Raw genomic sequence first — 13791 nt, 5'->3', positions numbered from 1 at the left:
GCCCCCCATTGGCTTGCATTGGTTACAATAGAAGTAAATGGGGTCCAGTGCTGTTCTGTTACCAACGTTTTTCTAAATATCTTCTTTTGTGTCCTTTACAAGAAAGAAAGCCATAGAGGTTTGAAATGACAAGAGGGCGTGTAAATGATGACAACATTTTAATTTTGAAGGTGAACTACTCCTTTAAGACATTATTGTTTCTTATCTGTACATTCCAGAAGGAGCCAGTGTTGTGCTGATTTCATATTATATTGATATGACTCTCAATATTGGATCAGTATTTGTTTATATTTTATGTTTTAACAAGATATCCTGGCAAAATAGATTTGACACAAAACATTTACATTATGGGTTGTAGAGTTATGTCGATATTTTTACAACGTTGGCTGTTAAATCCAATTGGTGGAGCTGTCAACAAATTACTGGTTTCGATGTATATAATGTTTTTGTTTCGTGTTTATAATCTCTTTTGTATTAGCAATAATTATTATTATATTCATTTTCGTAGTTAAAACTATGTTAAAGTTAAGTGTTTGAATTTTTGTGGTGGACCTATTCAGTTACATAAAGAAAGGTTTGACTAAACCTTACATTTTGTCAATTTTATATTAAGTTATATGCACAACAACAGAATTTTATTTGAATTTCTGTTTTATTTAAAAATTTAGTTCAAATGATTGTGACATTTTTAAATACCGTGGTATCATGTTTTAGATCGTGAGCTGAGTGTGTCCCCTGAGCATCAGACATACAGTAATTTATGGTGATCGAAACAAAATCATTTGAGAAAATAATGTCTTTGTCTCCTGTGTGAACTCAAAATATTCTAGTCTCAAATCAGATTATTTTCAGATCACTAATATTACACTTGTTAAAAATCACTCGCTTAGTGCAGACACCGAATGACATCACTGAAATTCTCTGTATGCTTTATCATCTTTGAAATATTCATGAGGCTGTTCTGTCTCTATAAAAGCAGCCGTGCGAGTGACGCCATCATTTATGATGTCCTAGTAGGAAATGTTCCAGCCATCATCTTGATTTCAGACGTGCCGCATTCTTTTATGAGTTAATATCTCCTGTTGTTTGTAGACTTCATCCTCCTCTGATTGGTTGTTTGTGTTACCCTGTCCTCAGGTGACCAATAAGGTTGAGCTGGAGCCGAGGCAGTTTATTGATTGGATGAGGCTGGAGCCGCAGTCCATGGTGTGGCTTCCTGTCCTGCACAGAGTGGGCGCAGCAGAAACGGCCAAACATCAGGCCAAGTGTAACATCTGTAAAGAGTTTCCCATCGTTGGCTTCAGGTATACACATACTGTGTAAACATACACGACCAGTTAAACATACTTGTTTGGACACACTTAAACCTTTTCACTTGAAGGTTTATGAAATAATGCTTGCGTCTAAATAAGAAATTATTTAATTGTTTGTTCCTGCAATTTTAGTGAAGTGTTTTTATAGTTCCCGTCTGTGTTTGGTCATAATATAACAATTTGTTAAACAGTAATAATAAAATATAAACATAATATAACAAACCTGTTAAAGTCCCCGTGAACCGGAAGTTGCGATAGTTTTTACTTCCGTATTTTGACGCACTTACGAGCAAAATGGGAGAAAAATAGTGGGCGTGGCTTTCGTCTTTCTCTGCGATTTGATTGGATGTATAAAAACAGCCGTTGTATTTTGAAATGGAACTGGCAGCAGACTGACAGTTGAAGGGGAGGAGTTAACGGATGCTCCACCCAAGCCGTCTAACATACGTCATCTCAGATGGATAGTCATTACAGGACGGAAGTGCATTTTCAGATTTTAACTGAAGATTATGAGGGCACACGATTTTTAAAAAGAGAATGACCCACATTGATCAACTATTTACAATAAACAGCTTCAGCTTTAATGCTGTTGTAGCTGTAGCTGCAGGTAGATTTCTGAGGTGTAATCTTTAGAGATCTGCGACAGATTTAAGATGCATGCAAACACACACACACAGGTTTGCGTACGGCTGTCAGGGAGCGGAAAGGTTAGATTCACTCTTGAGGCCCAACATTCATCCAAATGTCAGGATCTGATAGCACATGCTAAATAAGAGCATGAGAGAAGGGATTGTGGAGTTACTGATCAGATATGTGTCCTCTGGCACTTTCAAAGTTCACATCTAAACTACACTCTAAGAAAAAATGCTGCTAAATAGCACCAAAAGTGGTTCTTTGGCTCGTAATCATAATAATAATAATGCAGTATACTGAATGCAAACATTATTTTGCAGTCAAGCATATTTAACCAAGCAATGTAAAACCAAGCCATGTGAAAGCCATTTAAATACATGAAGTGCAGCCCTTTTGTGCCAAAACAGTTCTTTCTCCTTATATGGAGGAGTGAGGGGCTTAACAGGTTCTCTTTGTATGGCAGTGGTGCTATATAGCACCTCCAAAGAGCCGGCGAAGAACCGCTGAAGAACCATACAGGGGCTTAACTGGTTCTTTATACGCCTATATAGCACCTCAATAATCTCAAAGAACCTCAGAAGAACCGCTGAAGCACCTTTATTTTTCTGTGTGTAGAGCTGCCAAAGTTCATGTGTTAACATTTAAAATTCATTCAACATCTTTAAATAGGCAAGTATTTTTTACTAGTTCACTAAACTAAGTTTTTTTTCTTACCGCGGTGAAGACGCAACAAACCATGCGGTTTGGCGGTTAATCGCACCCAACAACACACCTCCACAAATCTACCGTTCATAATCATTTTTTTGAGAGTGCAACATAAAAGAGGCTTTTTCTCCGCAGAAGCTGCAGAAAGAACAACAGGGTAACAATATAAACGCACTTGAAACTTTGAATAATTTATTGTTTTTAACAGCAAATTATCATTAATATTATATAACTATTAATTAGGCTACTTTTATAAAAACAACCTTTTTCAAAGCGCAACATAAAAAGGGAATATCGGGCTAGCCTGTAGTACAAGTGTTCGGCTGTTGTACGACTACTGGGCCGCTTTAGTGAATTGGCAAGATCTTAGTGTTTCGTGCGAGGAAAACCAACATGCTCACTTTGTCTGGTTTTAGCGAGGCTCTTAACTAGGGATGTGCACGAATGTTCAAATATTGGATCCGCAATAACTATTCGAAAATTAAAAATGCTATTCGAATATTCGTATTTTTCATTAGAATAAAAACTGCGTCACCACAGTGTTAAGTTACCTCTACAGAAGACCCTAGAGTTGTCACGTCTTATTTAACGCGTCTTCACTTTATCTGTAATGAATTTATAATATACAGAAAATATAAAAAATCATTTGTATGTGTTCCTAAATCTTTGTTCACTCAGATCGCAAGCTAGTTTAAATATTTTAAGTTTACACACTGGATGCTCGGATCGCATTTTATGTCCGGCTCACATCACCATATTAAAATGTTTCAAAACTGGTCAGCCACAGAATTCGTTAACATTACTTGCATTAGGCATAAAAATACAGACGTAATATTAAATGGTTAACAATAATTAATTTATTACCATTACTTCGGAGCGGTTGTTCTTTGTTAATTCATTCGTTCATTAAAAATATATTAAGTAATGCTAATTTCAATAACTTGAAACATGAAAATGTACATTTCACTGCAACTAATGTTAATGAATTTGGCCTTACGGTCTTTGCACATACAGTCCGAAATTTTCGTATGTGTTTTTTCGTATTTGGCTCTCGTTTGTATGGTGTCTCTGAATTGTTATAAAAGGCCACTCACAATGCTTGACGGATGCGAAAAACACAGAAAATCGAACCCGGTCCGAATTTTTTATGACGGACGAAAATATCGGAGGCAGTGTGTAAATGTGATTGACACAACGTGAGGTCGTATTTATTTTTTAACGTGCGGAAATTTCGGACGCAAATTTCGGACTCAATGTGCAATGGGCTTTAGCATAACACTGGCACCTTTTTCCATACCTAAAGAGCCTGAATTTTCCGTCAAAGAAGTTCAAATGGGTCGTCGCCTTCAGGTTACAGACTGTAAATACATTTTTCTTTGTTTTAAAACGCGCTGTGATTCCTTAGTTACCTTAGTTGAAATAAATACCTTATTTATTGATGCAAATGCAATGCAAAGCTAAACAAGACAGACACTGACCATGAACGACAAAGAAAACAATATATATCACAGACTCTCAGTACACATTTTGTTTGTTTTGTTTTGTATGTTTTCTTTTTGTATTATACCATTATAATGCGGGTTTAAATGCAGTTTTTATGTATTTTTCTATTTCTTTTTTTCCAACGTTGCTAATTTTTCAACATTAAAAAACCTATATACAGGATATAATATTAATGCGTTATAAATATTTAAAGATAATTATAGGCTTGATGTGAAATTGTGACTAAATAAAAACTATAAAAAATACGTCTTTATTAACTTAATTTAAATAAACGAATATTATTTTTTATGAGCTCAAATATTCGAATATGATTGAAAAACGGAGTGACAATGTTGCCAGCAGCACTGAATACACACTCGATGGAGTGGCAATTTACCGGCTGTCCCTTGTCAAAACCAAAATGTGCCCAAATAGGCGACACAACATTTGGCTTAGACACTAGATTCATGGCTATTTTTTGAATAATGTTGTCATCTGTAAATACTAGCCTATACCACAAAAAAGAAGCATCGTTATAAGCACTTGCAACTAACGGTTTACGTTATGCTTTTGTCTTTTATGCCGGTGTCTGTGTGTATTTTATTGAACATTATGTGTAGACATCACAAGTACTGAAACCTAGCATTTCATTAAAAATAATCAGACACACACACAAAATAAATCCCCCATATGTTTAATGGACTGTCCCTCTTCATTGCGCTGAAAGCAGTTTTTTTCCCCAGAAGCTCTTGAACATATAGGACGAAAGACAGTAATTTATGATTAACAATTAATTATTGCGTTTATAGTTCATATCCCACACCATATACATTCCCACAATCAACATTAGGTATCCATTTCTGTGCGCTACAATACAAAAAATGTGTGGTGATGACGGTGATGACCTCACCGTGGTGATGCGGTTATCGTCACAGCCCTAGTTTTACCATAGTTCACTATTAAATTGATATTTCATGATAATTCACTCACCCACATGTCATACAAGGTGTCTGTGTGTCTGTTGAAAACAAATCGAGGCTTATGAGAAAAGCTTAATGTTAAAGTGAACTACTCCTTTAAGTACCTAATTCAAGTTTTGGCTTGTTCTAAAGAAAACAAATTAAATGGCTTAGGTCACTTTGCTTGTCAAGGAAATGTATCTTGATTTAAGAGTTTTTAGATATTTGTACTAGAAAACAAGATAAAATGCTTACAGTTTTTCTCGATTACACCAACTTGTACAAACCCCACACACAAACAGTCTCAATCTGCAAAGGTTTAACCATGTTCTCATTCAGAAAACACAAACACACAAAATAATGAACTGAAGTGTCAAGATGTAAACTCAAATAGCACACATTTGTCCATCAGTAAACATTCAGTAGCAAAACTGATGACACACCAATCAGAATCTCAGGATAATATCAATAGGAGCACAGGTAATTGTGCATCCTAGAATCATCTACTGGGCTTTATACTACTTACTGTAAACATTATAGACAGTATAATCACAGTACACACTTTATATGAGAGAAATTTCACTATTCTGTATCCAGTAAACTGTAGCACGTGTACACCCTCAAATTTGTGATTATCAAGTTTACAAATGTGCATTTGTAGCCTTTTTTACCTGTTCCGTATTTTTGCAGAAAATAGTACACTTTTAAGAAATTGGGCCAAAGGTTCAGAGGATGCCATATTTTTTACATCGCCTCCTATTGACAAATCGCCTCACTGTTTTGTTTCCTTTATCTTCTCTGTAAGTCGCTTTGGATAAAAGCATCTGCTAAATGCCTGAATGTAAATGTTATTTGTGCAGATGTGTACTGAATTGTGTTGCATGACCAGTTTATATTGTTCTTTGGTTTTTGAACTTCTCTTGTCTTGTAAGATCATCTTCATCTACTTTACAGTAGTGTAATGTTTTATTTATATTTTTTCCTAAAGCTCATTCTTGCACTTTGCTCTATGTGCACTCTTTTATGTTGTATATTCTAATAAACACTAATCTGTCAAATTATTCTTAAGTCCCACAAAGAGATTTTAATAACAGTGTTTTGAATTTATCTCACCAGTGTCTAGGACTATGTTGTAGTGTGGGTGTTTTTGAGGGCTTGTGTGTCATATCTGGGGGAAAAGTTTGGTTTTTCAGCAAGTTTGAATGGTTTTGAGAAGAGAGCTTCATTTTGACATGAAAATAGGATGTTTAGGGAATTGGGTGAGATGTTATGGATTTGTGCTTACTGTTTTGAGAATACGAGGCATAATTTCAAGAAATGTGTTTAAGCAATCGAGAAAAACTGTAATAAGAAATTCATATCTTTGCAGTGCTACATTTTTTTGTTTTTGCAGTGTGTGATAAGTGATGTGTCATAAGTCATCATTTGTCTCCATTGAGTATTTTGAGCAGTCACAGTCTGATCTTGTAGATGTGCTGACGTTTTCAAATGTCACTCGTACATGCATACATAAAGATTGTGTATTACAGTTAGGGACCTGTCGCTCTCCGTATTAAGACACTTGTGCTATGTCACACAACAAACCCCCAGCATCCCCCGAGAACCGATAGCGTCACAGCAGACCATCGTGTTTTCAGAGTGGAGATTCAATCGGACGTTTGACAGAAGAGCTACAGACTGTGTTTTGTCAGTGATGGATAACAAGGACGACTAAACACAACACGAGCGAGAAACGGAGGAAATGAACGCTAGAGTCAATCAAACAGGATTCACTTCTCCTAATGGAGAACAAATCTGGAGATGTATTTCTGACAGATTGATGAATTCACTTCACAAAATTTGTATAAATAGTTTAACATTTTAATAGTTGTGGATAAATAAAGCAAAAAGCCGAAAATGGCTGTGCGTTATGTGAATCTCACAGTCAGAACAGCCACTAGTCAACTAAATCTGTCTGCAAATATTAAGAAAGTTGAAAAACTTCATGTTTTAGAAATGAGGCTCATTCTGTTTGTTCAGTATTTTGGTCGTTTTCAACTATTTTGCCTGAATTTCGAGCTAAATCATTTTACCTACCGCTCACAAAAACTCATAACAAAGGATTATAAACAAATTATGATTTATTAAAAGAAACACGGTTCTCAGCAGGGGCCTCAGACGGAGCTGAAACCACAGCCGAAAGGAGGCCGTTTCAGAAACACAGCACCTTTAACTGTCATAACATTTCATTTATGCAGCAGGGAGGTGAAAATATTACTCTCTAGAGGGATAAAATTCAATTGAATTTGCATTTCACGGAGACGGAAGCAACCAAAACACAAACACACACACAGTTCTGCTCCCGTCTATAGTGGATTTACATTTTAATGAAGAAAATCTGTGGAATAACAATAGTTTTAAGCAGTGTGTTAATTGTGTTGTTGAATAAAGCGGGGTGTAATTGGAGTGAGAGGGTTTTGTTGTGAGTGACAGACAGGTATAATACAGTTGACTGTAGTTGGGCCATGCATGATATTATTAGTTTTCTCCAAAAGAATCATCTACACATGCTTATAAAAATATACAAACAAAGAGTTTGGTTCCAAAACGCTATAAATCCATTTTGAGTAAAAATGTGTTTTCTTTACGAAGAAAGTGGCAAGATGAAAACCACTATTTTCTGTTTCAAAGTTTCACATAGCATCTTAAGGTTCTAGTAACATCAAAAATTCAAATCCAGATTTTGATTTTAAAAGATTTATTATAAAAACCGATCATTTTTCCCCAAAATGCAATAAATCCATGACAATTTTTTTTTTCAAAATGCAATAAATCCATTTAATCAATATAAAAGTTATTTTTCATATTGAAACTGTTGAAAATACACAACAAAGTGAGTTGATCCACATATGACAGCATCTGAACTCAATACAATACTAATCTTACATACAGGCACTGGACTAAACATAAATTCAATCAGTCATCGATCCTAAAATGAATTCAACAGGTCATCTTTTTAATGCTATAAATTAGTGCCTGTATGTAAGTGGTTTTGAGGCCGGTGTTGTATCAAAATCCTAATCCCCGTGAGATTACGACTCCCCTGTTTTCCTCTACGAAGGTTAGGGTTAGGTGTGGGGGCGGGGTTTAGAGATAGGGACCAATCACAAAGCAGTATCCAAAGTGAATGAACCAATCACAATTAGGGGAGTCGTAATCTCACGGGGAGTCGAATTTCAGTACAACACCGGCTCTACAAACGATCGGTTTTAATGGGTGTTCCGCCATGACGGCTTGGAAGTAAACACCCACTGCTATGATTGGATAGCAGTTTGCGTAGTAAACTTAGTTGGAGCCTTCTGTGAATTTGGTTAGAGACGTAACGTTAGGTTACACATTAGCACCATTCGCACAAGATTAGCATTATCTGGGGACCTTGTGTGATTTATAAATGACCTCCCCACATCAGTATTTCATGTGACGCATTCGCACAGGATGATTTTACTCAAATTTACTGACTTATTTCCCGGATGTGATGTCAAGGGTTTGCGTATAGTTTGTATAACCTATAGTTGTATGGTGTTTAATGATATATGACCGTACCTGTCAGCATTGGAGACCCGTGATCGCGAACCGGACAAAAGATCACCGCGATGGCAGGTCTCAAATGTTACGAGAGTTTCCATGATAAATAAACAAACGGGAGACTCCCGGTAACTTATGGATATGACCCAGCACACAAAATAATACCAAAACACTTCAAAACAGCCTCCATTATTCGCAAACGGTGGATAAAACCTTGAAAAATTATGTATGAGCCCGCCAAATCACAGAGATGCCGATTCGCAAGGGATTAAGATCACAGACAACCTCTGCAATTAATACAAATGACTAACGTTACAGGTCCACAGGTAATACTCACTTAATCCCATGGGCATATCAAGCGATCTCTAACAAAGCAAAAGTGACGCATAGTACAAAAATGTTTTACTCACATAGATTGCTGTGCCATTCCTATCGGATCCAATATTGACAGCACAGCACTGCTTTTTAATTTTAGTCTCTCCGCAAATCCAGCGTCGATCTGTGCCTTGTTCACGAAGGAATCCTCGGAGAAATGATATGATCAAATGCTCCATGTTTTTCCCACGTGAGCTGGAACGTCTTTAAAAATAAACTTTAACTACTCGTTCCTAATATGGGAATCCGAAGGAAGGTTATGCAGCGACTGTGTTCTTCCACAACCAGGGATGGCACAATATTTAGCTATCTTTAACTGCATGTTTGTTTATTGCTTGCTCGCTCTATCTGGTTCCGCGCCACTTGTGTCACTTCAGTTCTGTCATGCGCGAACTAGTGGGCGGGGCTAGAGAAGTAGTCGTTGATATTTTTCTGTAGAGGCGGTGTTCATAGATGGGTGCATTCCAGAACCTGGTGTTCGCTGAGCCTGGTGTCAGTAAGTTGTAATCTCAGTAACGAGGGCGTTTTCAGTTCTGACATTTACAGGATGTTCGCGCGATTACGATTCCCTCTTATACTGTATAACAAAAGCTCGGGTTAAAATTGTGGTCTTATTCATGGAATCTTTAAAACAAGAAATAGCTTTTGGCAATAGTGTTTGTAAAAACCAAGTTTGTTTTCTACCCTTTATTATTTTTTTCCTCTTGTTGTAAGCGGTAAAGTAACGATTTCTTTGAAATTAGAATGTAAATGCTTTTGTGTAGAGAATACGTATATAGTAAGGATTGCTTAAATAACTGTGTTAAAGACACAACACGAAAGAATAAGTAAGAATTGTTTTCGATGTTTCGTGTTAAACGTGCATTACTTGTTTTCTTCATAGGGACACTGAAATACATGTAAAAAATGTTAGCATGGTTCTGTTCTATACAAGTGAAATTAACTGTCAAAAAATACTCAAACAGTTTGTCTATGTGATGCCTGTGCTATATTTATTCCAAGACGTCTAAAGCGTTATTAAAGCTTTGCGCGTGGGACAGAAGGATGTTGAGAGTAAGGCTATGTTCACATTTGGCTTCGTTTTAAGATACCAGCGTCTGTTTTACATTATAATCCTATGGAGTAAACCGTGAGTTGTTATAGCAACAAAAGACGCCCTCGGCTGCTCTTTGTAAACACAACGCTGCAAGCCATTGTCATAAACCTAAATGTGAACATAGCCTTAGTCCTTCTCCTGGAGTGCCACTGTCCTTCAGTGTTTAACAGCTTCAATCAAACACACCTGAAGCAGCTGATTAAGGTCTACAAGATAACTCAAAAATAACAGGCCGGTGGGTTTGATTAGTGTTGGAGATTGAGCCCCCCAGGACCCCCGATTTAAGATCTGGCCTACTTATTCCGATTCGCCAGATGGGTGTTTTTATCCTCCAAATGATTGTCAGTGGTTTATAGTAACAAACATCAAACTCTCTCTTTTTCTCTCTCCGCAGATATCGTAGTCTGAAGCATTTCAACTACGACGTGTGTCAGAGTTGTTTCTTCTCTGGTCGTACAGCGAAGGGTCATAAACTGACCTACCCCATGGTGGAATACTGCACACCGGTGAGTTAAAATAGTAATGCTTGAACATTAACCCAATCCCACACCTGCATGAAAGAAAACATTATTTTCATGTACTTGCTCTGTAACAAAGTTATGGTGGGCAACGTCGTAGTATATGTCCGAAACAAGGAATGTTAGAAATCGTAGAATTATGCTGCCTACCCTTTGCAACACTCGAGAGCTCTCATAAAATGCTGGGAACCAAGCAGATTTGTTTCACTCACAGATGTTTGTTTTGTGTTTTCCAGTAGGCACTGTAGTGTGTGTTGTCGCTGAGTAATAAGCTTATCATGTGAGAGGATTGGCTCTGGTTAGTTTTCCGTCCATGGCTTCGGGTGAGTCAGAGAGTAGTTAAAACTCGATCTATTAGTATCACGGGCAGGCATTCCCGTCACCTTCACAACACGAGCCGCATGCAACTGAAAACTTAAGGTGTTCAATTCAACGTCTGTATTTCAGAGCGTGAAATTGAAAAGGCGTCACCGTGATCGATCGGCACGACAGAGGTTCACCGGTTAAACAATTTTCCTTTAGCTCTTCAATGCTCCGCGCTCAAATTCAGAGGAATTAGACTGAATAATAATATGAGTTGAAAGCGGTTTCACGTCAAGCGCCGGCACTTGAGCAGAAAGAGCCTCTTGGCTTGATTGATTAATCACGCCGCTTCGGAAGAACTGTCATTTTCTTCTATTGAGGCAGAAGCGTGTCTTTTATAGCTCCTCTATTGAAGGTTGTTCACTCGTACAGCGATTAGCAGCAACCAAGTGACCTAAAGATATTTTTTTTCAAAAAGAGATTTCTTCATTGTTGTGATAACAGACCCTTTAATGTCACAACTGGCCAATCAGAATCAAGTATTCCATATAATAATAGTAAGTAACTGGCAACACAAGCAAAGTGTGTGATTTATGCGTTATCATCTGTTTCTCCTCTTTTCTTCACCATCAGGTTATTTGTTTGCCATGTTATTTTGGTGCCGTTTAGAAAATAAGCCTTAATCTTTCATTCATGCGTCTTGACAGAGTTTTATCATGTGAAGAAAATGCTTTTCATTTCCAGACGAACCAACAATTTCCATAAATCCAAACACATGGACAAACAACGCTTTTGCCGTAACCATCAGAGCAGATTTACTTTCATTTCAGCAGCAAATATTGTCATCGGCATTCGGAGATCAGAAGATCAATATTGAACAGAATATGTTTTTGTGGCCCTCAAAAGGGCTGTTGCACAGTTATTGCTTTTTCTTTGTGGTGATATTGCTTTTGTTGTGCTGATATTGTTTTTATTAGTTGAACAGATGTTCCAATAGCGTTCAGCCAAGTTAAGTCCTTTCGAAAGAAAAACTTCACACAGACATCAAAATGATATGTCATTTATTCACGCTCATGTCGATAGCTGTTTCCATACAATGAGTCACATTCATTAAACATGAGCAGAACAAATTTCTGTCACATTCAGTTCAATGTGAAAGTTATGAATGATTTCACACATGAATGAGGCCTGTCGAAGTTAAAGCGTAAACCAGGTCAATAAATTACGGCAAAGTATAAAAACCATAATGCCGTGTGGCATTTCTCGCTCTAGATTACTCGCAGGATTACTTGTTTTTATTCGCTTGAGTGACGCGAAAAACATTGCGCAACGGCGAGGGTCTTTGCGCCTCCAGACGTGTCAAACCGGCTCTCCTGATTTTGCCAAGTGGTTGATGTCCTTAAGGCAACATCATGTTGACCCTGCGACAACATTTAAATCAACCAGTCAGATTTCAGAAATAAGTTTACAGTTTATTTTAAATTTAATTTCCAACCAGGATTAGGTGCTTCTAGACCATTGTTTTTCACATATCATTCCCCTCTGATTTAAGGGGTAAGTTATGGTTAGGGTTGGGGTTTGGTTTGGGGTTTAGGTTTTATTAATAAAAGTGTTGTCCTTAGGTCAACAAAATATGTTGCCCTGAGGACATCAACCACTTGGCAAAATCAGGAGAGCTGGTTTGACCAGACGTGTCAATCAGCTCTTTGCGCAAATTTCCAGCTAGAGTTGAAATTTTTCACCTTGCGCAGAAGACGCGTTTGAGGCGGATGTCACGCATTCGCGCCACCCAATTCACACTGCCCAATTTGCATCATTTGCATTTCCCGCTGCATATTTGGGTCTATTCGCGTCTTCACATTGACTTTGAATGTAAGTTACTTGCACAAATAGTTCAATTCACGTTTGGTGTGAACACAGCATAAAACTCATGTAATATGTTTGACTTCTGTATAGTATTTACTTTAAGCATATATATTAAGCTCTATATATGTGTGAAACATAAATTGCAGGTTACTTAACATGCTCAAACTGACATTTAGTCATTATAAACTAAACTTCTTTTCCATAAACAAATTGAGCAGTTTAAGCATGTAAAGTGTTTTTTGCGTCACTTACACAAATAAAAACAAGTCATCCCACGAGTAATCTAGAGCGAAGAATTGGCATTATGGTTTTTATATTTTGCTGTAATTTATTGACCTGGTTTACACTTTCAATTTGACAGGCCTCATTCATGAAGGCATATGTCTGTCTTGAAACTGCCGAAATTGTCTCAATAATATTTCTGTGAGTGTCATGTATACTCTACATACTTTATCTGACTCGTGTGTTTTGTTGCTCTGTGGATTTTGAGAGTTTAGTAAAGCAAAGAGTTGAAGACAGCAGCCGTCTGTGCTGCATGAGCCGCTCAAATCCTCGTTTTTGGTTGGTTTCTCTTTCCGCAGAAGAGTTTTAGTTTTTTTTGAATATATGAGGATAAAGAGGGCTTTGTGTGTAGATGCAGAAGTGCAGACAGACAGAGACATTCTGAAGTGGTTTGTGTGTACCGGACTGAAACAGGCTCAGGCTCAGTAGGCAAATGGAGAACGAGACGAGTGATAGACGGATCAGTCCTGGACCTCGAGGGTCACGCATGCTTTAAAGAGAAAGACGAGAAAGATGTTTGACTAATGAGCTCTGCTTTCCTTCATTGTACTACATTTCACTTACATCAAAACCTGAGCGTGTATACTTTCACGTGCTTGTCCCAGCCTCTGATGTTAATTTTATGCCTTTCTAAAAATAAAGGAGTGGAAAGTTGTGTTTTCAGGTCAGAGATCTATAGAGATAAATCCCATCTG

General features: G+C 37.4%; 1 protein-coding gene across 5 annotated transcripts in view; it reads left to right on the top strand.

The window, feature by feature from the left end:
• utrn (utrophin) overlaps positions 1 to 13791 on the top strand; it is a 213565-nt gene that overhangs the window by 164212 nt on the left and 35562 nt on the right. For all 5 annotated transcript variants that reach the window (XM_057319652.1, XM_057319654.1, XM_057319650.1 and 2 more), the window contains 2 exons: positions 1138 to 1304; positions 10522 to 10633. In XM_057319652.1, the coding sequence (XP_057175635.1) occupies positions 1138 to 1304; positions 10522 to 10633 (279 nt within the window). The remainder of the gene's footprint in view (positions 1 to 1137; positions 1305 to 10521; positions 10634 to 13791) is intronic.

Source organism: Triplophysa rosa, linkage group LG21 (assembly GCF_024868665.1).
Source record: "Triplophysa rosa linkage group LG21, Trosa_1v2, whole genome shotgun sequence".
Lineage (NCBI taxonomy): Eukaryota > Metazoa > Chordata > Actinopteri > Cypriniformes > Nemacheilidae > Triplophysa > Triplophysa rosa.
Note: the sequence above shows the minus strand (reverse complement) of the source record. Positions and strands in the feature narration are given on the sequence as shown.